Raw genomic sequence first — 22,601 nt, forward strand, 5'->3', positions numbered from 1 at the left:
CTGACAGGACACAGTGGGTGAGACTGAGGTCATGGCCCCAGGCCTTACCTGCTTCTTTCCTGATAAAAAGCCTAAGGTTTGATGTTTGCCCCAAGATTGTAGCCAGTCTTAGTTGGATCTTGTTCCTAATATCAAAGTTCAATATTCTCATTTTAGACTATGAACTACTAAATGGACTATATGCTTAAATTTTCAGTTTGCAAGTTCATGTATAGTGAAGTTTTACACTATTTCTAAGATTCTGTAAATAGTTGAAATCCAGGATGGTTTTCTAAATCAGACCTGAATATGCCTTTACTTTACCATCACAGCATATCTGTTCCTGATACAGAAGTTTCAACAGGGTTATCCCATAGGTGTGAAAACCCCCCAAAATTAGACCCCAAGTCCTAGTTGTGTGAAGTATATTTATGAATGAAACAAGCTCAGGGTTTTCCTGGCTTTTTGTCTTCAAATGCTCATAATTGGGTGATGTAGGTAACACAACAGAGAGAATTGTGGTCCATTGCAACAACAATCAGGACTTCCAGGAATGGTTGGAACAGCTGAACAGACTGATCAGAGGACCTGCTTCGAGCAGTTCATTATCCAAAACATCATCATCATCATGTAGTGCTCATTCTGTAAGTAGTCCATTTGTTCTGTCGAGGGATTATTGAGTCTTTCGTCAAATCATGCCTGCTAAAGACTTACAGGAAGTAGTGAGCACGCCCTTAGTTTTGGGGTAGTCTATATTTGTAGATTTTAAAGTACAGTTAAGCCTCACTAATTCTGATTTCTCTTTGTGAGGTCCATCCAGATTAATAAAAAGTTTTACTTAGAGGTGTGCAGTTTTGTTTGACAGTATTCAGATACTCCAACTAACTGCTAGCAAAGTATTTCTAACCAAAAGTCCTGCTAAGATGTTTTAGTGATAAATAAGATTTATTTTAATGAGCAACCATTATTCTCATATTAACAATGTACTAAGTCAAAATGAATAATTTGCCTCCCTAAGTACTTAAACATCGCCATGCCATCTCATTCATGCTCTCACATTTGCTCAGTAAACTTCTTCAAAGGCAAACCTTTAGCATTGTCTTCTTCTGGGTTATCACAAATTTAGAATTCATGGAATTTGAATTGAAGAGATTTTTACTGTACCTGCTGAGTGAGATGGAAGATATCTGTGTTGTTTGTTAACATTCAAACCTGTGATGCCAAAATTCCAGTTTTGAGCACTGTGTGTTGTGGTGGGAAGAACATGGGCTTTGGCATCAGATCTGGGTGCAAATCTTGGCTTTGCCAATTACTAGTTAGTTCCTTCACTTTGCTGAGCCTCTGTGTTAGGTTGTTCTGATGCAATAACCTATTTAAGTACCTAATAGAGCACCAAACACATACTGAACTCAAATGGTGATTGTTACTCCACTGTCCTCCCTTACAGAGGAAGACATAAATCAGACTTTAATGAAATTCCAGAAGAGAAAGAGAGGACAGGATCATGGGATGTTGAGTCAATTTTGTGCTGTTCCTTAGAGACCCCATAATCTTGACTGGAAAGTACCAGTTCTCAAACTGGAGACTTTTGTTTTTCCATCTTTCCCTTTCTATGGCTGACTTTGCTGATCCAATGAAGCTATTGTTGTTCTCTCACTGTGTGGCACAAGGTCGGGTTCAGATGGCAGATTGCCAACATCTCATCAGACATTTTCCCAGTCTTTTAGCTCTACTGGACAGCCCCGAGGACCCTTGGAGCCTCCTCAAATTATAAAACCGTGGAGTTTAAGTTGTCTACGACCTGCACCTCCACTTAGACCATCAGCAGCACTAGGTTATAAAGAGGTAATTTTGCTACATACGGTATAAAATGCTTCTGACAAGTTGATTTCGTAGCTTATTGCAAGTAGTTCTGTGGGAATGTGCTAGAATTTATGATAGGTGATATTTGTCAGTCAATCTGGAATTGCTAGACTCAGAGTAGCTTTTTTGTTTCTTAATTTTCCATTTCCCTGCTATCCATCACAAATATTTATTGACTATACACAGGGTCTTTGTGCACTGTGTGAGTTTCCCCAGTCTCTTCCTGAAGCACCTCTGGTTTACCTTTATGATTATTAGGATAATTCTCTAAATTAGTAAATGATGTACACACACCTCAAACAAGAGCCACTTCACTGTAGTTGAATTTCTGACCAAGCAGACCCAATTCTGCATTTTGGATCATTTTGATCTTTTAAGCCATATCAGTAAAGTGTTATGGGACCAAGCTATGAGTTTGAACTATGAAAGTGATATTTGCTACAGTTGGAAAGGGAAAAGAATTTAATGAAAGGAATGTCTTTTAAAAAGAGGCTTCTCAGAGACAACCTTAAAGGCCATTTGATATTTGGGTAGTGTGGGGATTTCAAGGTTTTGTTTTTCCTCTCGAAGTTGAAGTTAGGAAATGTCAGTCACTAGCTTCTGTAACTGTGTGGAGCGTTACTTTTCCATCCAAACAGTGGCTTTATCCCTGACCGGTTTCAATTATTTCAGATTTCAGAAAAGATTCTCATTTATCAGTAACTGTTCTTTAAATAGGCCTTGTTGAGTGAGGATGAAATTTCTGACAGTGATGAGTCTTAGAATTGTGGTGCAAAGGCAGCATATATTTCTACATCAAATGTGTGTTTTGATGAGTGACGCAGACTTAGCTCAATTTTGAGTGTGTTTTGATTTAAACCACCATGCTTCTGTTTCAATTAATTGTTGCCACCAGCTCTTAGTGCAGTAAAAATAGGACAATATTTGGACACTGGAGGATTTTTTGATCCTTTCACCACGTAATAGGAGAAATAACTTTTGAGCTGACTCTTTATGATGTAACTCTATTTAGAATTTGGCCAGGAAACAGTCCCACAGATTTGCTTTGGAAATTTACCTGCAATTCTTACAATCATCCGATTTTCTTCTTTGATTACCTAAACCAGGAGTGCTACTTCATAGTTACCTAGGTCCCCTTTTTAATGATGGATATTTTGTAATTGTCACTTACTAAATTCAAATTAAGGTGAGCTCTGAAGGGTAAAGTTGACTTAATCCTTCACATAACTAATCTATTAAAACTAAGGCATGATCACTTTGTTTCTGCTGGGGGAAGAGAGTTATTAATATATTCTTACTATACAGTGTTTATTTCAGTTATTTTCAGCATTTGTTATTCTGCACAGAACTGTATTCCTTGGGCTTTTGCATGATGATATCGCATCTGAAACTAATGTGGGAAATGTGATGATATTCTCGCTGTGTAATTTATGATAACACTAACATTTCAAATGTTGTTTTAGAATTATTGATAAATGGATTTGGTCATTATAACCATCGACCTCTCACGCTCATCTTCTCTTTCTTTACATATTCATTTTAGAGGATGTCTTATATCTTAAAGGTAAGGGTAGAACAATATCTTTGGCTTACAGTTACATCATAATGCTGTGCTGTAACCTTTGATGAATGAAGCTTTCCTTTATGCTTGTTTTGTCCGTTGTTATAATTGGTGGCTAAAATATGAAGATGCAATTCTGACATGTAAGTATTTTCTTCAAAATGCAGGCTCGTGTGGAAAACATATGAAAATATCATCTTATACTGCCTTAAGATGCTCATTTTCCTGTTTTTTAAGTGCTGCTTTTTCCTGTTATTTATGTCACATGAATTTTTCATGTCTGTCTGTTTTTAAGTCTGAGTGGATCACTGTGGCTAAGTGAAAGAAATTAAGTTCTTTGTTTTATATGTTTTTAGAGTACTAATTATTATCCATGCTTCATGTATATACATTGAATGGAAGATTGGGATAAGATGATCAAGAGGGCTTTTTCCTAAGATCCTAATCTATTTACTTGGATACTGATCATGAGCACTTTCCCCGACATGCTAGTTATTCATAAAGCAAAAGCAAATTCAATAATTTCCATCTCTTTTATCTATTAATTAAAAATACAGCCTTGTATTATGTATGGTTAAGCTTGGCTGTGGGTATGTTACTCCTAACCCAAAATTATTTATCAGGAAATCCTTCATTTGACTTCTCTCTGACTGCGGGAAAATTACTTAGTTTCTGCGTTAACTTTCCCATCTGACAAATGGAAATTATATTCTCTGTGGGACTGTTGCTAAGGAGAAATTATTTAAATAGTTTTGAAGGTCTTTGAAAAGTGATAAATACTATATTAGTAGTTATAATTGATATTTAATTCCCTTAAAACTGTATCAGTGGAGAACATAAACCAAGTTAGAAATGCTGCTATTTTTCTAGGGTTGACATCTATTACTTTCTCTGCAGATGGTACCCTAAAGGCATTTGGCCTCGTGGAGAAGCTGCCACATCTTCAGTAGGCACACTCCATTCTTATTCTCACTCCTATGGAAATCAAGAGGATAATGTCATTGCCTCTGTTTTATTTAACCCTTTTGAGTTTCCTGGAGCCATTTTTGATGTGTATAGAATTAAATTTAGATGTACTCCTAACTGAGATTGTCAAAATAAGAGAGAGGCATTCTATTTAATTTCATTTGCTCTTTTAAATTTGTTTTGGGGAAAGAATTTTAATTCACTAAGAAACCTCTATCCTTACAGGAGTCTAGTAAAAGCCCCAAAACGATGAAGAAGTTTCTTCATAAAAGAAAGACTGAGAGAAAACCATCAGAGGAGGAATATGTGATTAGGAAAAGTATGTGTTTTCTACTTTCTGAAAGTTGTTTATGGATGAACTAACATGAGAATCTTTTTTTACCTGAGAATTTTTTTAAAAGCAGATGATTAGAGCAATTTTTTCTTGGCATCATCTGTTACATTAAAAAAATGTATGGAAAGGTTTGGTCACCTCTTAAGACTTTTGAATAAGCTGCTTCCTGCTGCATGCACTTCACGTCATCTTAGGCAGACATCCTCTGTGCCACTTTTGTGTTGAACATTTCACTCCAACTGGTTTAGAACCTCTAAAGGGACCCATGTGCTATGGGTACATTTTTTTCCCTTGTACTTTCTTTCTTTTTTTTTTTGAGACAGAGTCTCACTCTGTTGCCCAGGCTAGAGTGCTAGAGTGCTGTGGCGTCAGCCTAGCTCACAGCAACTTCAAACTCCTGGGCTCAAGTGATCGTCCTGCCTCAGCCTCCCGAGTAGCTGGGGTTACAGGCATGCACCACTATGCCCAGCTAATTTTTTCTATATATATTTTTAGTTGTTCAGCTAATTTCTTTCTATTTTTCTTTAGTAGAGACGGGGTCTCACTCTTGCTCAGGCTGGTCTCGAACTCCTGAGCTCAAACGATCCGCCCACCTCTGCCTCCCAGAGTGCTAGGATTACAGGCGTGAGCCACCGCGCCCGGCCCCCTTGTACTTTCTGATGCCTGAGATATTTTCCTGTATAGAGACAGACTAAATAGACATGAAGGCTAAAATCCTTCTGGAAGTCTGATGCTCAGTGCTATTCTCAATTAGCCAAGGAACTACACTGCTGACATCTAGAAACATGGCTTGATTTAGAGGCAGACTACAAGGTTGCTTAGCCAATCGATATGGACATATTTGGCTACAAGGCTGTGAACAAGGTTCTTTGGGATACATGTGAAAGAGTAAGTGATGTATCACAAAGAGGTGACAGAACTGTGTGTATCACTTGAAAATATAGGTAAGGCCGGAGGCAGTGGCTCACGCCTATAATCCCAGCACTTTGGGAGGCCAAAGTAGGAGGATTGCTTGAACCCAGGTGTTCAAGATCAACCTGGGCAACATAGTGAGACTTCATCTCTACAAAAGATTTAAAAAAAAGAAAAAGGAAAATATAGCTTAAATAAATCTTTGCTCGACTACAGCTTTGGCATGCCCCATCCCCCATCCTCCACCTAGGTGCGCACATTGGCATGTTAATAGGGTGCTGACATCCAGTCATTTCAAAAGTGAGTTGGGAGGGGGAGAAGGGAGGAGGAAGAATCAGTGACTCTGCTGACTGGATGGAAAAATGGGTGGGGTTAACAGGGGAAAGCTTCCTAGAGAAGGTGAGCCTTGAAATGTAAAGGAGGAGAAGGCTGTTGTGTATGAGAGCTGAAGCCAGCACCAAGCCCAGTGCTGTGATTTTGGCCTCCGAGAGACCACTGACAGGACCCCCCAAGTTGGAGCTCTGAGCTTCAAAAGCAGGTCCCCCTTTGTGCTGAACTTGCTGGGGCTGACCCCAGAGCTCTGTGGGGATGCTGTCACAAGGGTTGGACAGCTCTTTCTCCTGCCTTTCAGAAACACTACTGGTCAGAGAAGCCAGTCCCTGGCAGTAGGGTAGTGCACTGCATCATTTTGAGGGTCTAAGAGGCATATACCTATGAAAAGTCATTATTAATTAAATTTGACAGGTACAGCTGCTCTTGAAGAGGATGCTCAGATTCTTAAAGTGATTGAAGCCTACTGCACCAGCGCCAATTTTCAACAAGGCCATGGCTCAAGTAGGTGCCCCCCAAACTACTTTCTCTAATGAGCGATGTTTCTTCTTTACTGCTCACTGCCTCTTAGAAAAAGAGAACAGCGGCCCAGATGGGTTGCAGGGTGTGGAAAGCAGGTGACTCGGTGCAGAGGAGCCGTGCAGGACTGCATCTTTCAGATAAGGTGGTTTTAGCTACCAAGCGGTTTGTTTACCCACTGTTGTTTTCACCCAGAAAGAGAGATGCAAGAGTAAAAATGTTGGAGGTGATAGAAATGAAAAAAAAAATTTTTTTTTAAAGTCATTCTCCTTTGAAGCACCCAGATACCTTCACCAACACTAGTTAGGAATTAAAGAGCCCAGAGAGTTCCTGTGTCTGTGAACTGATGCTAATCTCTTCTTATAGGCAGATTTGGAAAGGAAGTCAAAATACTATCTTTGATCAGCTGCATATTTAAGCGAACAATGCTTCACCAAACTCAAGTTTCAAAGTTGCTCTGAAAATCTGGAAATGTAGCTGCTTAGCAGGGCTTGTTCAAAATGTATAAAATTTATCAGGGAGCTAATAGGTAAGGGTATTTCCCCAGACAACTTTCAGGTTACAAAGTGAAATCGAGATAAAGTTTTCTGATTCATCCTTGTGCTTTTTAAAAGCCAGGTCACATCAATTATGTCTTTTGTCTTCCATTAATTATAAATGTTCAGGATACCTTTTGTGACGTTTTTGCATCTGCATCAGAAATAAATACTCCATAGCGCTCCATTTTGGATAGCCACTGACCCAGTCTCTTGAGTGTGGGAGGGGATTTGTTAGATTACTTTGATATATTCTTTCAAAGTAACACTTCTCTAAGGCTGACATGAGGAAAATGTTCGATGTGAAAGTTGACACTTTTGACCATGAAGAGGGGACTGTCACACTTTCTGCTTCACAGACAAAACCTGGCTGTGGCTTTGGGCATGCCCCGCTCTGATAACAAGTTTCGAGGAGCCAGGAGAGGAAAGTGAGAGTGGTTTTTTTATCGTGAAAACTTGGAAAGAGAGGGGGACAAGCAGACATCACAGGAAGCATCCCTCATACAAAATCCGATCTCGCCTCCTTCCCCATCACCTCTTTTCACATCGACACAGTTGATGGATCTGCTTCGAGGTGCGAGGAAAGTGTTCTAGCTGAAAGACGCACATCTTCGGCTCTCCTCCCTAGCCTGCTTTTGTCATGTGGAAAGTGTCTAGCACCGTGCTTGGCACTCAGCAGGCCATTTAGCATCACAGTGGCCTGCTACCCTCTCTCCCTCTCCAGCTAGAAGTCCTGTTTCCCTAGCACTGACTGCTCTCAGCTCTTGCTGCATTCATTCCGAGTCAGTCACTCTGCTGTCCACTCACAGCTGGCTCTCGGTATCCTGGGGGATTGGTTCCCAAATCTGAGGGTGTGCAAGTCCCTGATATACAATGGCATAGAATTTGCATATAACCTACGCACATCTTCCTGTATACTTTAAATCATCTCTAGGTTACTTATAATACCTAATACGGTACAAATGCTATGTAAATGGTTGTTAGACTGTATTGGTTTTTTAATTAGTATTATTTTTTCTGAATATTTTCCATCCACGACTGACTGAATCCATAGGTGTGGAGCCCGCCGATATGGAGGGCCAACTGTGTTAAGCACCTACAAAGTGCTGGGCCCCGAGGAAGGGAGAGAAACATCTGACTTCAGGATAGGGGAGGTGATTAAGTGAAGGTGTGAGTGTACACGTCGCTGAAGGAACTTGGCCTAGAAGAGAGGAGGCCGGAGGCTCAGGGAGAGCAAAGATTAAGCACTTGAGCTCTGAGAGGAAAGATTCAGAGTGAGGAGGAGGTTGGAGGTGCAGGAGAGCTGTTTAGTCGAGGACTCGTATCTGTTTTGTCACCTCTTCTTCCCCAGAGCCCGGAGACATTCTGAGCAGAGAGCAGTGAGGACACATGCGTCTTTGCCAACCCCACTCTACCCTTGATCAAAGTGGTCTTAAGTGACCCTACCTTATCCTATAGGACTGTAAAGAGAACAACTGAGCATGAACGATGCTTCTGAGCCCCCTTTAAACATCTATTCCAGTGCGGTGCTACTCTCCACCTAACGTTTACCACAATTACAGAGCACCATAGTGTAGGATGTGGGGTGTCATTTCCTGGAGAGTTGCAGGGAAGGGCGATCACTGGTCAGCTCTTTGCTCTGGAGGAGGCAAAACAGGAATGAGTGGAGGTCTCGGTTGACGACAGGTATTACAGAGGCCCTTTCATGTTATTTCTCTGAGTATGAAATGCTCCCCCTGACCAACATACACACACAAGAAAATTGAATCAATATATTTGGCCATTTAAAATTTCTCACGTCAGGAAGATTTAGTCAGCAAAGGTTGGGTAACTGCCCTCTGGGTGCAATGTAGCCATATGCTATGAACAAAGACCCTTCTATAACAATGGTGGAGGGGAACTAGCGCCTATAAAATGCTCTTCACTAGTAACTTTCCCCTCTCCTCCCTCTTGCAACCCTTGTCTGTAGGTACTCGCAAAGATTCTGTCCCACAAGTCTTACTCCCTGAGGAAGAGAAACTCATCATTGAAGAAACCAGAAGCAATGGCCAGACCATCATGGAAGAAAAGTGAGTAGAGCAGACTAAACCTTGCCTGGTTTGCCTAGGGGCTGGCGAGAAGGTCTGGCCAGGCAGCCCCTCCACATCTGGGAATGTGACCCTCTTTGCTGAGCACATGCAGTTGGGAGCCTCGAGAGGGCTATTGCCCCACAAAGGAGGGGAGAAAGGACAGGCAGAGGTGCCAGAGCCCTCCAGAGCAGCTCCTCCATGCGCTAAGCTACTTCAGGGCAGGGAGAATATCGGTGCTCCGGATGGGTTTGGGAGGTACCAGAGAGATATCGTTTACATTTTTTGAGTCAGGAGCTACACTTTCCCATAGCTGACCTCATTTCAAATCCTCCAGCAATCCGGTGAGATAAGCATTACTCTCACCACTTCTACACATAAGGAAACTGAGGTTCATGGAAATTATGTCTCTGCCTTACCTTTGCACAGCAGTGAGTGTGACCTAAGGGGGGAAAATCAGGTTAAGTACTTTATGGCTCATAAAATAAACACAAAGTAGCCAAATAATTCATTTGTTTAAGCTTGAGTCATTTCTGAAGTCAGGCCTAAATTTGCTTAGGGCAGCATATTTCAAGGTGCTTGTCTCAATGTATTTTTGCATCTGGTATGTGAAGTGATACGGCAAAAGAACTCGGACTTGAGAGAAGAACAGTCCTGGTTCAGCTCCTAATTCTACTACTCATTATCTGTGTGACCTGGAGCAAGTTCCTTCACTTCTGTATGCCTCAGTTTCTTCATCTGTAAAATGGGGATGATAGTAATAGTTTCAGAATTGTTGTGAGGTTAAATGGAATGATAAGTATAAAGGCTAGCACTCAATAAATAATGATAATTATACTTATTATTATTATAGCTATATTAATCTTCACAACTTTGTGAGTTTTTCAAGGAATGTGATATTATCCCCATTTTATATGTAATGAAATCAAGACTAAGAGAGGATCAGAAGGAAGGAAACTGATTACCCAAGGTTCTAGGACTAGTAAGTGGCAGGATCAGAACTGAAACCTAGATCCCTAAAGTCTTGTCCGGTGAGAGAGCCAGAGAGAAAAAGGCTGTTCTACAACCCACCCAGGGCACTTCATCCTTTTTTCTGTAATATACAGGATCCTCCAGAAATGATGCCCCTGACTTTGTGTCATGTGGGGTCAAAGAGCTGAGAAGGGCAATGCCATAGCACAGATATGGTAGAATAGGCAGAGCCCTGTGATACCTATCCTTATACATTAGGTGGGGTAGGAACATTTGTTCCTGCCCCAAAGCTAAAGAAATCAAACTCTTATGATGGGAATCTTAAAAAGTCAAACTCTAAAAGCAGAGAGTAGAATAGTGTTTTCCAGGGGCTGAGAGGAGGGGAAAATGGGGAGATGTTGGTCAAAGGACACAGAATTTCAGTTATGCAGGATGGACAAGTTCTGGAGAGCTAATTAATGTACAGCATGGTGATGAGAGTCAGCCCTCTGTATACATGGGTTCTGCATCTGTGGATTCAACCAATCCTGGCTCGAAAATATTTGGGGAAAAAATGGAGGGTTGTGTCTGTCCTGAACACGTACAGAATTTTTTTTCTTACTGTTTTCTAAAAAATATGGTATGACAACTGTTTACATAGCATTTACATTGTATTAAGTATTATAAGTAATCTAGAGATGATTTAAAGTGTATGGAAGTATGTGTGTAGGTGTATGCAAACACGATCCCATTTTATACAAAGGACTTGAGCCTCCTTGGACTTTGGTATCCATGGGGGGTTCTGGAACCAATGCCCCACGGATACTGAGGGACAACTGTATAGTTAGCAGTACTGTATTTCATACTTGATGTTTGCTAAGACAGTAGTTCTTAAGTGTTCTCACCAGACACAAAAAATGGTAACTGTGTCAGATGATGAATGTGTTAATTAGCTTGATAGTGGTACTCATTTCACAATGTATCATATATCAAAACATCACATTGCACACTTTTGTCAATTATACCTCAAAAACCTAGAAAAAAAAAACCTTATAACAGGCCCTCATCCCTTATTTTTTTTTCCACACCAAGCTGGAAAGCGAGTAGCCAAGGAGGTGGGAGGTAGAGAAAAGGTGCAAGGACATGGCGTTTGAATAAGCATGTGTGGTGGTGGTGGTTCTCCCATCAGAATAAGGAACATAAGGACCATTCAGAGCAGTACCATTCCTGATTACCTAGAAAGTCCACTGTTTTTGAGGATCTTCATTTTTATAAAGCTGCTTTTATTGTTAAATATTATGTAACAATACTTCAGTGCTAGACATTCATCTCTGAATCTTATCCTTGTGTTCTAGGAGCCTTGTCGACACTGTTTATGCCTTGAAGGATGAGGTCAAGGAACTGAAACAGGTAATAAAATGTGAAAGTCATTTTCTCAGATAATAGAACCACTCCCTGTTCCTTGCCACACACTGGTAGTGCTGTCAGGAAAGGTCCAGGAGCAAGGTTGTGAGAGGGGATTTTTATTTTCCTTGTGTCATCAAGGTAGGTTTTGTTGATTTTTCCACATGGCCTTGGGTTTAAATTTCTGAAGCTTGCTGACATTCATATTTAGTAGTTTGCGATAGGGTTGCAAATTTGGTTACAACTTTCCTGTTCCCTGCTATCCATAAACAAACCTTAAGAAAAGACATACCATTTGTGAGTGTGTGTTTGTGGGCTTTCCTGCAGATATAGTCCAGTGCTCCATTGTACACATTCTACCTTGTGTGCGAGGACTGACTGTACCTGGTGACAGGGTGAGGGCTGGTTGGGAGGGGAGAGAGACCAGGGACTGGAAGACTATTTAGGAGGTTCTTACAAAACTCAGGGTGCGACATGTCAAAGTCCTGAACTGAGGCAGGCCAATGAGGTCGTGGAGGAGGAGGACGAATGTAAAAGGGCTGCACATCACAGGATTTGAACCAATGGAATATGATCAAGAAAGAGCCAGGGATTAAAGATGGAGCTTCTTCCCTAGGTATCTAATTTGATATGGTGGTGTCCTTCACGGAGATCAGGAACCGCAGGAGGAGGAGAAGTTTGGAGTGTCAGAGGAGATACTGAGTTCACTTTAGGACCTAATGACTTTGAGGTGCTTGTAATGTATCTAGGTGGAAATACTAAGCTGGCGTTTGGGATTGTGGACCTGGTGCTCAGGAGATGAGGTCCGTACCAGAGATATTTGGGAGATGCCTTCATAGACACTGGGGTTGAAAGAGAAGAGACACTACGTGAAAAAAGTATTGAATTAGAAGAGGGCCAGGGCAGGGAAGAAGAATGCAGAAGGCTTGCCAGAGACAGGTAGGAGAATCAAGAGTCTGCCTTGTCTTAGATGCTGAGGGAGGGGAGGTTGAGGAATGAAAGCGAGTGGGTGGTGAAGGCTGCTGCGAGGATGAGTAGGAGGAGCCTCAGGCAGGGCCCCTTCTGTGTGGTAATCAACATGTCTTTCCCCATTATAGGAGAATAAAAGAATGAAGCAATGCCTGGAAGAAGAATTGAAGTCAAGAAGGGATCTAGAAAAGCTGGTCCGGAGGCTACTGAAGCAAACAGATGAGTGTATTCGAGCTGAGTCCAGTAGCAAGGCCTCGATTCTTCCATAACCATCACTGTGCCGCTGGGCAGAGAGTGCCTTCAGGGCATCTTGAAATGTCCCACAGAATGATTTGACTCCATTTGCTCACTTCTGTGGCTTTTATTTTGTGTTTGAGTCTCTCTCATTCTCTCTCTCTCTCCCTGTGTGTGTGTGTATGCGTGTGTGAGAGAGCTTGGGCATTTGTTGTTTGGTTATTGGTTGGTTGTTCATTTTTGTCAGCAGGGGAAAAAGCAGGAGGTGGTAGAAGTGGCCCCAGAATCTTTTCCATTCAGTAAGAAAAGGAAAGTGAATGCAGGCAAATGACTTCAAAGGTTTTCAGATGGCTTTCCGCCATTGCCTTTGGGTCACATTCTTTGGGCAGGCTGCTGTCGCAAAGCAGCTGACCATGGCTTATTAAATGAGAACTCAACTTTCCTGCCAATGCCTTCCTGTACTTCCAAGCCCCACAGTATCTAATTACTGAAGGTAAAGCTTCTTGAGCTGTGATGCAAGTAGGGTGAAAGATGAACACGTTGGCCCAATGACCCAGCTGCCCTTTCCTAGATCATCACGTGCCATCCCTCAATCACACTTTTTTTTGTTACTGCCTTATGTTGTCAATAAGACCAAGAAAACTGTAGTACCCTTATTTTTGTCGTGTTGGTGTACATTGTAACTCAGTGGGGCAGAAGCTCGGGTCATCCTTGCCAACACCAAATCCATCAGCAAATTGTATTGGACAATCTTCCCCTTCAACAGAAGAGTTGACCATTTCTTCCCTGTGCATGATAGGTTTTTTCCCAAGCCTTCTGCCTAATGTGTAAGTTTTCTATTTCCCCAGTGCTTTTAGCCAACCATATCAAGTGGTGTGTAAACTAGTATGTATGGGCTTTGCTAATTTTAAAAAAATGTAGTTAGACTGTGAACAGTTACTTTATCTACATTGCATATTCAAACTGCGACCTTTTGTCCTTCGAAACAATCTGCATCGAGGAGATATCATGCCCTAGTAGACGGCTTTCATTCATTGTATTGCTCTCTCATATATGCTGTGAGAAGTTATAATATTCATTGGCCACTTTGAGTAGGACTCTACGCCTTATTTGCAGAAATGTGCTGTTTGTCAAGTGTGTATATGCAGAACAAAAGGGCCCCTCTAGTAGCTGTGTGCTGGTTACTAGTGAAGCTGATTATTTGGAACTGGCTTACTCAAGTTGCTCATTGAATCAAGCCATCAACTTTGTAAGTATCCCAGAAACCAGAACTGTGAGAAACCAGCTTCAGAAGAGAGTCACAGAGCAGCGCACAACCAAATCCAGTACAATTGAGAATCGTCCCAAGGCCCTAGGACAGAGCAGCGCAACCTGCCCCTCCCTCCCCCAAAGACAAGGGAAACTGGCAGGGTGGGGAAGGTGACTGGAAGAGAGGCCAAGGGCCAAAGAGCTGATCAAAGTTGTCTTTCAGATACATTTGATCGGCGCCTGTAAATGTCGGTTTTGCAAATGTTTAGAATCCAAACTTGAAGCTTGAAACCCCCAGCTTGCTGAGGAGCCCTTTTTCCTTCTGGTACTGAGGGTCTCAATGTCCCATAGCTACATGGTACGGGGCTGTTGTTTGCTTTTTGCACAGCAGAAATGACACGATCCACAGGAAATGGACTATTCCTGCAGTCCACCATCAGCCAAGCACTTACAGCTGTCACTGGAAGCTGAAGAGTAAAGACGATTTCTAGGAATGGCTGTTGTTCTGTTCTTAAGCACAACAGTTTAGATATGACATTCTTCACTTAAAAATTAAAAGCACCACCACCAATAACAGCAGCAACACAGATCTTCTCATCTGCCCTGCCTGTGGTTAGTCAATGGCTTGCAATAAATATGCAAACTATATCCATAGGAAACATTTTTGTGATTACAAAATACTTTAGCTGATTGCTGAAAATATTGAAAGGTCTTTATTTTAAAGTGATGTGTACATATGCATGGGACTTAGCCCTTCTGCTGAGAGGCCCTCGGTACTCTGGGTAATGAAGCTTGTGCAGAGCGGTATCCGTGCTTACACACTAATAATATAAAGGAAATGAAGCCATGTTAACCTGAGAGCAGTGTCTCCATAGTTGTGTTGTTTACAGTATTCTATAAATGGGTTCCTGTCACCCTGTAATTAAACTGCTGCCCTTAGAGGCCTTTCAGTTCCTTTTTGGTCATGTCCCTTCTTACACAAGCTCAAATTTTCTAACTTGTTTTTATTTTGAAGACTTTTAAAATTGACATTTTCAATACGTAAGAATAAACAGTGCTTTATAAAAATAAGTCCTTTGTTTCTTTTTTTGCTAGCTGGGGTGCAGAAAGATCTCTTGTGCTGTGTCAGCTTCCTCTCCCGTTTCCCTCATTAGCTAGTCCACTCTCACTAGGCCCTCTCGCCAGCCTCTACCTCTTTCATTTGGGGCAGATGACATTTGCTCCCTACTTTACAGAGATAATCCATGCCGCGAGATAGAACCTTCCTTAACTTCTCCACCCATCTTCTTCTGGCCCCAATTTATAAACTACCTATACTCCTTCTGACCATTTTCCTTCCAATATTAGAGAAAGATATATCCATTTTCCTTTTCAAGCTTATGCTTTGATCTTTAGTTTTTTCCCCATCCCTCTTTGTATTTTGCAGGATTTTGTCAATCAGTGATAATCATATACTTTGACCACAGTTGGAATGCTGGTGTCAGCAGTCAGGATGAAAAGATTTGCTCCACTTCAAGATAAATGAGCTGGATATTATCTGCTACTCAGCACACATTGCTACCGCTTTTATGTTTCTCCCCCAAAACATAAAGGCTAACATTCCCCAGACTCTTTTGCAGCTAGAGTTTTCGAAACAACGTGGGTTCCAATACATTTTCACTGCTGCCAACAAGGTTTGGAAGGCTTAAATTAGGCAGAGGCTATCTTCTTGGGGCCTGGTGGCCAGCAGGCAGTTCTAAAGATGTGTTTGTGGTTTCTGTACTCCACATTCCATCGTGTCTACTAACAGCTTTGTGGGTGAGAGGCTGTAGTAGCAGCAATAGTGGTAGTAGTAGCAGCAGTGGCTTCCTAACATGTGGATCCCAACTGCAGTGGCATGACTTTGAAGCCATTAGTCCAGTGGCTGCTCCTGACTTCCCCTTGACTTCCACTTCTCTAGCCCAATGGTTTTGTAGATACCTAATTACTTTTCTGCCTGAAATACCCTCAGTGGTTTGTTTCTTGCTCTGAACCAGTAGATACAACATTACACCTCATATGTGCTAGGCACTGTACTAAGTCAATTACATGGTTAAGCTCAAATAAGCCTCACAACCACCCTATGAGGTATTCACTCTTGTTGTCTCTATCTTAGGAATGGACAGAGACACAGAGATGTTGAACAACATGCTAGTACACGGTGGAGCTGGTGTTTGAAACCCTGGTCTGTCTGCCTCTAGGACACATGCTCTGTCTACCGCATTTCCTCCTCTGTATTTGGCACCTGCTAACTAAGGCTCCTACCTCAAACATCCACCCTCATGAAGTCACCAGTACACTCTTAATTCCTGAAATGCTTTTTAATACCCATCTTGACCTCTTTGCAGTATTTGGCCCTTGTCTTCTTGATAAATCTCTCCCTTCCTCGGTTTTCACGATCCTGTACTTTCCTTGCATTCATTCAATCACCCCTCAGTCTCCTTTGCTGGACCTGCCTCCTTTGCCTGTTCCCCGAATTCTGCTGATCCCCAACACTCTTTTCCTTGTCTCTTCCATTCTACAGCCTCTTCCTGAACAACCTTGTCTACTCCTATAACTTCATTTATCAAAATGCAAATGAGGCTGGGCGCGGTGACTCACGCCTGTAATCCTAGCACTCTGGGAGGCCAGGGTGGGAGGATTGTTTGAGCTCAGGAGTTCAAGACCAGCTTGAGCAAGAGTGAGACCCCGTCTCTACTAAAAATAAAAAAATTAGTCCAGCATGGTGGCCTGCACCTCTAGTCCCAGCTACATGGGAGGCTGAGGCAGGAGGATCACTTGAGCCCAGGAGTTTGAGGTTGCTGTGAGCTACAATGATGCCACTGCACTCTAGCCCAGGCAATAGAGCAAGACCCTGTCTCAAAAAAAAAAAAATGCAAATGCCTTCCATGTCCATGTTTTCCCATTCTGACTTTTCTCCTGAGCTCCAGACCCATGGATGCAGTTACCTTCTGGACATCTCAGCTTGGATTTCCTACAGCACCCCAAACTCAACTAGTTCAAAACCTCATCTCTGTTCCCAAACCTGCTCCTCCAATGTTTCCCATCCCAGTAGACAGCACCCATGGCAACTTAGTTGCCCTAGCCAGAAACATGGGCATTATCCTTCATTCCATAGTCTCCCTCAGCCCTTTATAAATTTATACATTAACCTTTATAATTCTAGTCATTAAGTCTTACTATTTTAACTCTATCATATCCCCTGAATTCCTCCTCTCCATCCTCAATGGCCATTGCCCAATTTGGGCACTTGTCATCTCTCCCTTGGCATCTCCTTGCTTCTTATGTGGTCCTTACCCCACTGCAGCATTAACACTGGGCTTAGAATGTTTGCACACCTGTTTTGCAAAAGACTGTAAGCTACTTGAGAACAGAGACTGGATAATATTTATCTCTGTATATTCCAAATTCATAGCACAAAACCTGTAACCTCTCAGTGTTTCATGGGTGGGTAGATGGATGAAAAAACCCTTTAACCACCTCATAGTAGAAATGTGAATCAAATCTAAGATGTGTTAAAGATTGCATGTTAGACCCCAAAGAAGTTTATAGTCAGCGGTACAAAAGGTAGGAGTAGGTTTGTCACCAAAAATTATTGAACTTCAAGTGGGATTACATTAGCAAAAAAAACTCATGTGAGGCCAGGCACAGTGGCTCACGTCTATAATCCTAGCACTTTGGGAGGCCGAGCTCAGGAGTTTGAGACCAGCCTGAGCAAGAGTGAGACCCCATCTAAAAATATATATAGAAAAATTAGCCAGACAACTAAAAATATATAGAGAAAAAATTAGCCGGGCATGGTGGTGCATGCCTGTAGTCCCAGCTACTTGGGAGGCTGAGGCAGGAGGATTGCTTGAGCCCAGAAGTTTGAGGTTGCTGTGAGCTAGGCTGACACTACGGCACTCTAGCCCGGGCAACAAAGTGAGACTCTGTCAAAAAAAACCCCCAAAAAACCAAAACGAAAACCATGTGGATTTATAGATAACTCAGTGGAATTCCAAGGAGGGGGAATGGAAATAATAACTACATATAAATATATATAAAAACTGGTTTTCCTGAGAGTTGCTGAATTGACTATAAAGTTGCTCAGAGGAGTACGGTATGGGAGGGGTAGGTTTGTGTGCTGATGTCCCTTAGATTGAGAATAAATGACCATGGTCTTTTAAAGAAACCTTCCTACATATAGAACTATTCAAACCTACTGAAAAATCTGGCAACACCAAGTCCCCAGTGGTTAACTGTTTTTGTCAATGAAACTATAAAAAAGGATCTTTGCTACATACAGATCTTCTCTAATATTATCCTTCCATAAGTTAACCTTGCTTTCTCTTTCTTTCTTTTTTTTTTTTTTTTGCTTTCACTTTGCTTCAGATTGGGTGTGGTCTTTGGTTTACTACATGCGCAAGGCCTCTCATGTGTACCTGGGTTGCCAGGCATTCTCTTTGGTCTACAGAGGTTTCAACCATTTTAAGGTGGCATCCTGGGTGCGGTGGCTCATGCCTGTCATCCTAGCACTCTGAGAGGCTGAGGCGGGAGGATCGCTTGAGGTCAGGAGTTTGAGACCAGCCTGAGCAAGAGTGAGATCCCGTCTCTACAAAAATAGAAAAATTAGCTGGGCATGGTGGTGTGTGCCTGTAGTCCCAGCTACTTGGGAGCCTAAGGCAGGAGGATTACTTGAGCCCAGGAGTTTGAGGTTGCAGTGAGCTATGATGATGCCACTCTAGCCTGGGTGACTGAGTGAGACTCTGTTTCAAAAAAAAAAAAAAAGCAGTGGGGGGCATCCCGTCCACTTGCACCATTGGACGCAGATGGGGGTGCTGGGAACCACATTGTGACCCACCTAGGTGCTTTTCATATGATGATACGCTCCATAGAGCAGACTCTGCTGGGGACTTTGTGTAGACAATCTCATTGAATCTTTATAAACTCTGCACAATAGTTATTATTCCCACTTTACAGATGAGAACATTGAGGCCTAGAGGAAATGAAATGACTTGTCTGTGATTATAAAGTTGGCTACTAGTGGAGCCTAGATTAAGACTGTATCTGTCTGACTACAGACTTAACCACTACACTACAAGGAGTATTTCTGGTTTTGTTTTTTTGTACAAAGGGGATGTGGTTCACAGAGAAAAGGAACATAAAAATCATACTTAGTTCCATGTTTCTGTGTCTCAAAATACTTCAGACCCGCTTTAAAAGCCTAAGCCAGTGCAACTCCCAACACAGTGGCATTAAGCCCTGTGGAAATAGTAGCATATAGTGCAAAATGAGTTCTCTCCTGAAGCCCAAGCATCTACATGTTGTTTCCCTTTAAGTGGGGGTGTCCCTGTACTGACAGCTTGCTAGAGCACATTGTTTGCATTCTGTAGTCATTTGCTTACTATCAAGTAACAGAGACAGTAATATTTTATCCTTTGTTCATTTGCCTTTATCTAGAAATAAAAATTATTGAGTATTTCAAACATTCCTCCCTTCCTTAGAATGCACAAGTGACATGTTTATAAAAATGGAACTAATAACCAAACTATTACAGATAGATCAGAAAAGTACTCAAATCTTTATTATTTATTGAAACAACTTTAAAAACGTTCAAGTGAAGCTTGGAGCAAATATGTACTATTTTATAAACTATTGATAAATGTAGTATAATAAAAACATATTATCTATCTTTATCTACAGTATAATCCTCAGTCATTCTCTACTCCATGAATGCATTTTTATCATCTAGAGGTTTTTGACATAATAAAGATCTTTTCAGTATTGCAAATTTTTGCTTCAAGCAACACACAGAATTATCTCATGGACTATTGAGTTATAAGCAGCTACATGTATTCATTCATCTATTACTTCATGCAATGAACAAAGGGCCGATTCTATGCTAGGCCCAGTGGTAGACACTGAAGTTACTATGGTGAACAGGATAAGGTCTTGGTCCTCAAGAAACTCATAGCATAGTAGGGAAAACCTCAAGCGTAAGTGCTGTGAAGCACTTGCTAAATGCTGGGTGCAGTGGGGGAAGGGAACGGGTCACATAAGAAGAGAAAACAGCATGCCTGGGGCCTAAGGCAGGAAAGCATTTGAAACTTTGCTGAGAGGAACTGAGGGCTAGACCTTAAGAGACTGAGACAGGGATTGGCAGAAGATGAAATGAGTTAATTATTTCGGTCTTTATTCTAAGGTCCATAAGAAATAGGGGAGTGGTGAAATCAGAACTATGTTTAAGAATTCCACTCTGGCTGTGCATGGAGAACGGATGGAAGAAAACAAGAGAGGAGGCAGGGAGTCTAGCAGGCTGTTGTACTATTTCAGAAGAGAGATGATGGCAGTTTGGACTAGGATACTGGCAGTAGAGATAGAAAGAAGTCGATTAATTTAAGTTAAGAGATAGGCTTGATGAATATAGGCCGGTGGGATTGGACATAGGCAGTGAGGACAGGGAGAAGTCAAGCCAGGTTTCTGGCCTGGGAAACAGGGTAGATGAGGACACCATCGACTGGAAAGGGAAACACTAAAAATAGATCCCATCATGTGTGGAACAAGATTAAGAGCTCCATTGGGATGCATTGGGTTTGAGGACAAGGCCCACCATTTGGAGATGCAGACAAACTCTAGGGGACAGATGAGAACAAAGGCATGGCATTAGTAGCATGAAGACGAGGTTAAAACCATGAACACAAGGGAGACAGCTCATAGTGAGCATGTAGGACAGGAGGAGAAAGGGTGAAGGATCTGGAGTGGTGACCTCATGAGGAAGCAGACTGGGAGGGTGAAGGCAGTTGGCTATGTGAGGCTGAAGCTTAGGGAAAAGGTCTGCACTGGAGCTATGGAAGGTGGCATTTGGAGGGTAGTAGAAACCACAGGAGGGGAGGAGATAGCCTAGAAAATGTAGAGTGTTTTTGTATCAATAACATCACTTCTGCTAACAGATATAATCAGCAATTTGGTTACTAGAGGTAGAAATAATCTTAAAGATGATGATTTTCAAAGAAGAAGGCAGGGTGAAATGCAGGGGCAATGTTTAATCCAAAAGAGGGCATGAATATAAGAAGATTATAAAAATTTTGTGCAGGTGGACATAGATTGCCTTCTGGTGAACCCTACTAAATGGGTGATGAGTCTTGCCCACCCCCCCATTGCCTCACCCAGGCAAGTTGGGTAAGTATGGCGATGCTACAAAGTGGGCACTCAGCCACTGTAAGGAAGGGAGGGCCATGGCCTGTGTATTGTGCCTCTCTCTCTCTTGACTGGGCCTGGGATCCTGGTCGTCCTGAGGGAGGCCCACACCTGTGACAATATCATGTCTTCTCAGCTGCCATGGCCATTGCCCCACTTCCTTCAAGTCTCCCATGTAGATGTTAACATTGCAGAAGGATCTTTGCTTCTGGAGGACAAGACAGCAGTGTGGACATAGCCCTTGTGAGTCCCTGAATCAACCAATGTCATCCCTGCTTGTGCTAAAGTTCTCTCATTGGAGAAAGCACACAGCCAAGCATGTTGGCCTGGCATGATTTCAGCTTTGTGTTGGATGTTCATGCTCCACGGTCTTCAGAGTCACTCAGCCAAGGAAGGACTGTGCTATCCATGGGACTGAAGAGCAAGGGCAGTGGCCAGGAGCTGGCCTCACCATTTCTCACTCTCCTTTCTTATCTCTACAGTAATATTTTCTTTTGGATGAACATGTGGTGTTTGTCTTAAGCAAAGCATTCTACCAGTAAAGATGAAGACGCCACTCCGGGTTTCTTAACCCGAATAATTCCTCTACTACAGGCGAAAGAAATGCCTCCACTGGCTTCCATGGAAGACTGTGGGGCCAATACTTTCCCTCAGGTTGTCCCAGCTCCATTTCCTCTTGTCTAAGGTGGAACCACCTAGACAGCTATTAAAAAGATACACTATTGCTTCTTATTGAAGCTCCCCATCTCCCGGGTACACTTAGCTGTGATTAACCAAGAAAAAAAATCTCTTCTATCTCCTGCAACCTTTTCAGAGCAAGCTGGAAATAAAAACTTCGATTGCTTTGCACTGAACAGGCTAACACGCCATCCATCAAAGGCTATCTCAGACTTCTGGAGAGTGTGCAGTCGCCAAGACATTTTGTGGTGTAAGTAGCTTGAAAACCAAGTTTATGAAAACATCACAAAGGTCGGGAAAATTCCCTCCAAGTACTTCTTGGCCCAACCCAGCTGAGGGCCTCAGGTATTAAACTACAACAATAATGTTAAGGGATCTTTATTATTCAAAAAATAAATAACAAGATAATTACAAGTTCATTCTGGAAACAATAGAGACTGCAGGTAGATACAATAGACTTCCTTTAAATATAGTCATTTTTTGATGAGGAGTGGGCAGGCTTGGGCTGCCCCCCCATCTACAGTGGGACAAAGTGGAAACAAAATAACTGGTTAGCAATGGTCTGACTGTGTGTGTGTGTGTGTGTGTATGTGAGAGAGAGAGAGAGAGAGAGAGACCAAAAAAGAGAGATTGGGAGAGAGAGATTGAGAGGAGAGAAATTGAGAGAGAGAGACTGAAAGAGAGATGGAGAGAAATTGAAAGAGAATGAATGACTGTCAGGGTGGGGGGCAGGGGCAGGGTTTTCAGTTCTCCACTGCACTAGACGATTTAGAGCCTGGCCCCTCCATCGGGGCCCCAGGAGCCCAGAGTCAACCCTAACTGAATGTGCGCTGAGCCTGCCCATTTCCCTTCTGCAT

General features: G+C 42.2%; 1 protein-coding gene across 1 annotated transcript in view; it reads left to right on the forward strand.

Annotated features, from left to right (window-relative positions):
* The window catches only part of ARHGEF6 (Rac/Cdc42 guanine nucleotide exchange factor 6), an 82,130-nt gene extending 67,595 nt beyond the window's left edge, over positions 1-14,535 (forward strand). Inside the window, exons 12-19 of the mRNA XM_069462804.1 lie at positions 478-623; positions 1,699-1,824; positions 3,386-3,406; positions 4,595-4,688; positions 6,360-6,449; positions 8,970-9,069; positions 11,373-11,427; positions 12,519-14,535. Coding sequence (XP_069318905.1) covers positions 478-623; positions 1,699-1,824; positions 3,386-3,406; positions 4,595-4,688; positions 6,360-6,449; positions 8,970-9,069; positions 11,373-11,427; positions 12,519-12,659 — 773 coding nt within the window. The 3' untranslated portion in view covers positions 12,660-14,535. The remainder of the gene's footprint in view (positions 1-477; positions 624-1,698; positions 1,825-3,385; positions 3,407-4,594; positions 4,689-6,359; positions 6,450-8,969; positions 9,070-11,372; positions 11,428-12,518) is intronic.
* The last annotated feature ends 8,066 nt before the right edge of the window (positions 14,536-22,601 follow it).

This window comes from Eulemur rufifrons, chromosome 30, assembly GCF_041146395.1.
Source record: "Eulemur rufifrons isolate Redbay chromosome 30, OSU_ERuf_1, whole genome shotgun sequence".
Classification (NCBI taxonomy): domain Eukaryota; kingdom Metazoa; phylum Chordata; class Mammalia; order Primates; family Lemuridae; genus Eulemur; species Eulemur rufifrons.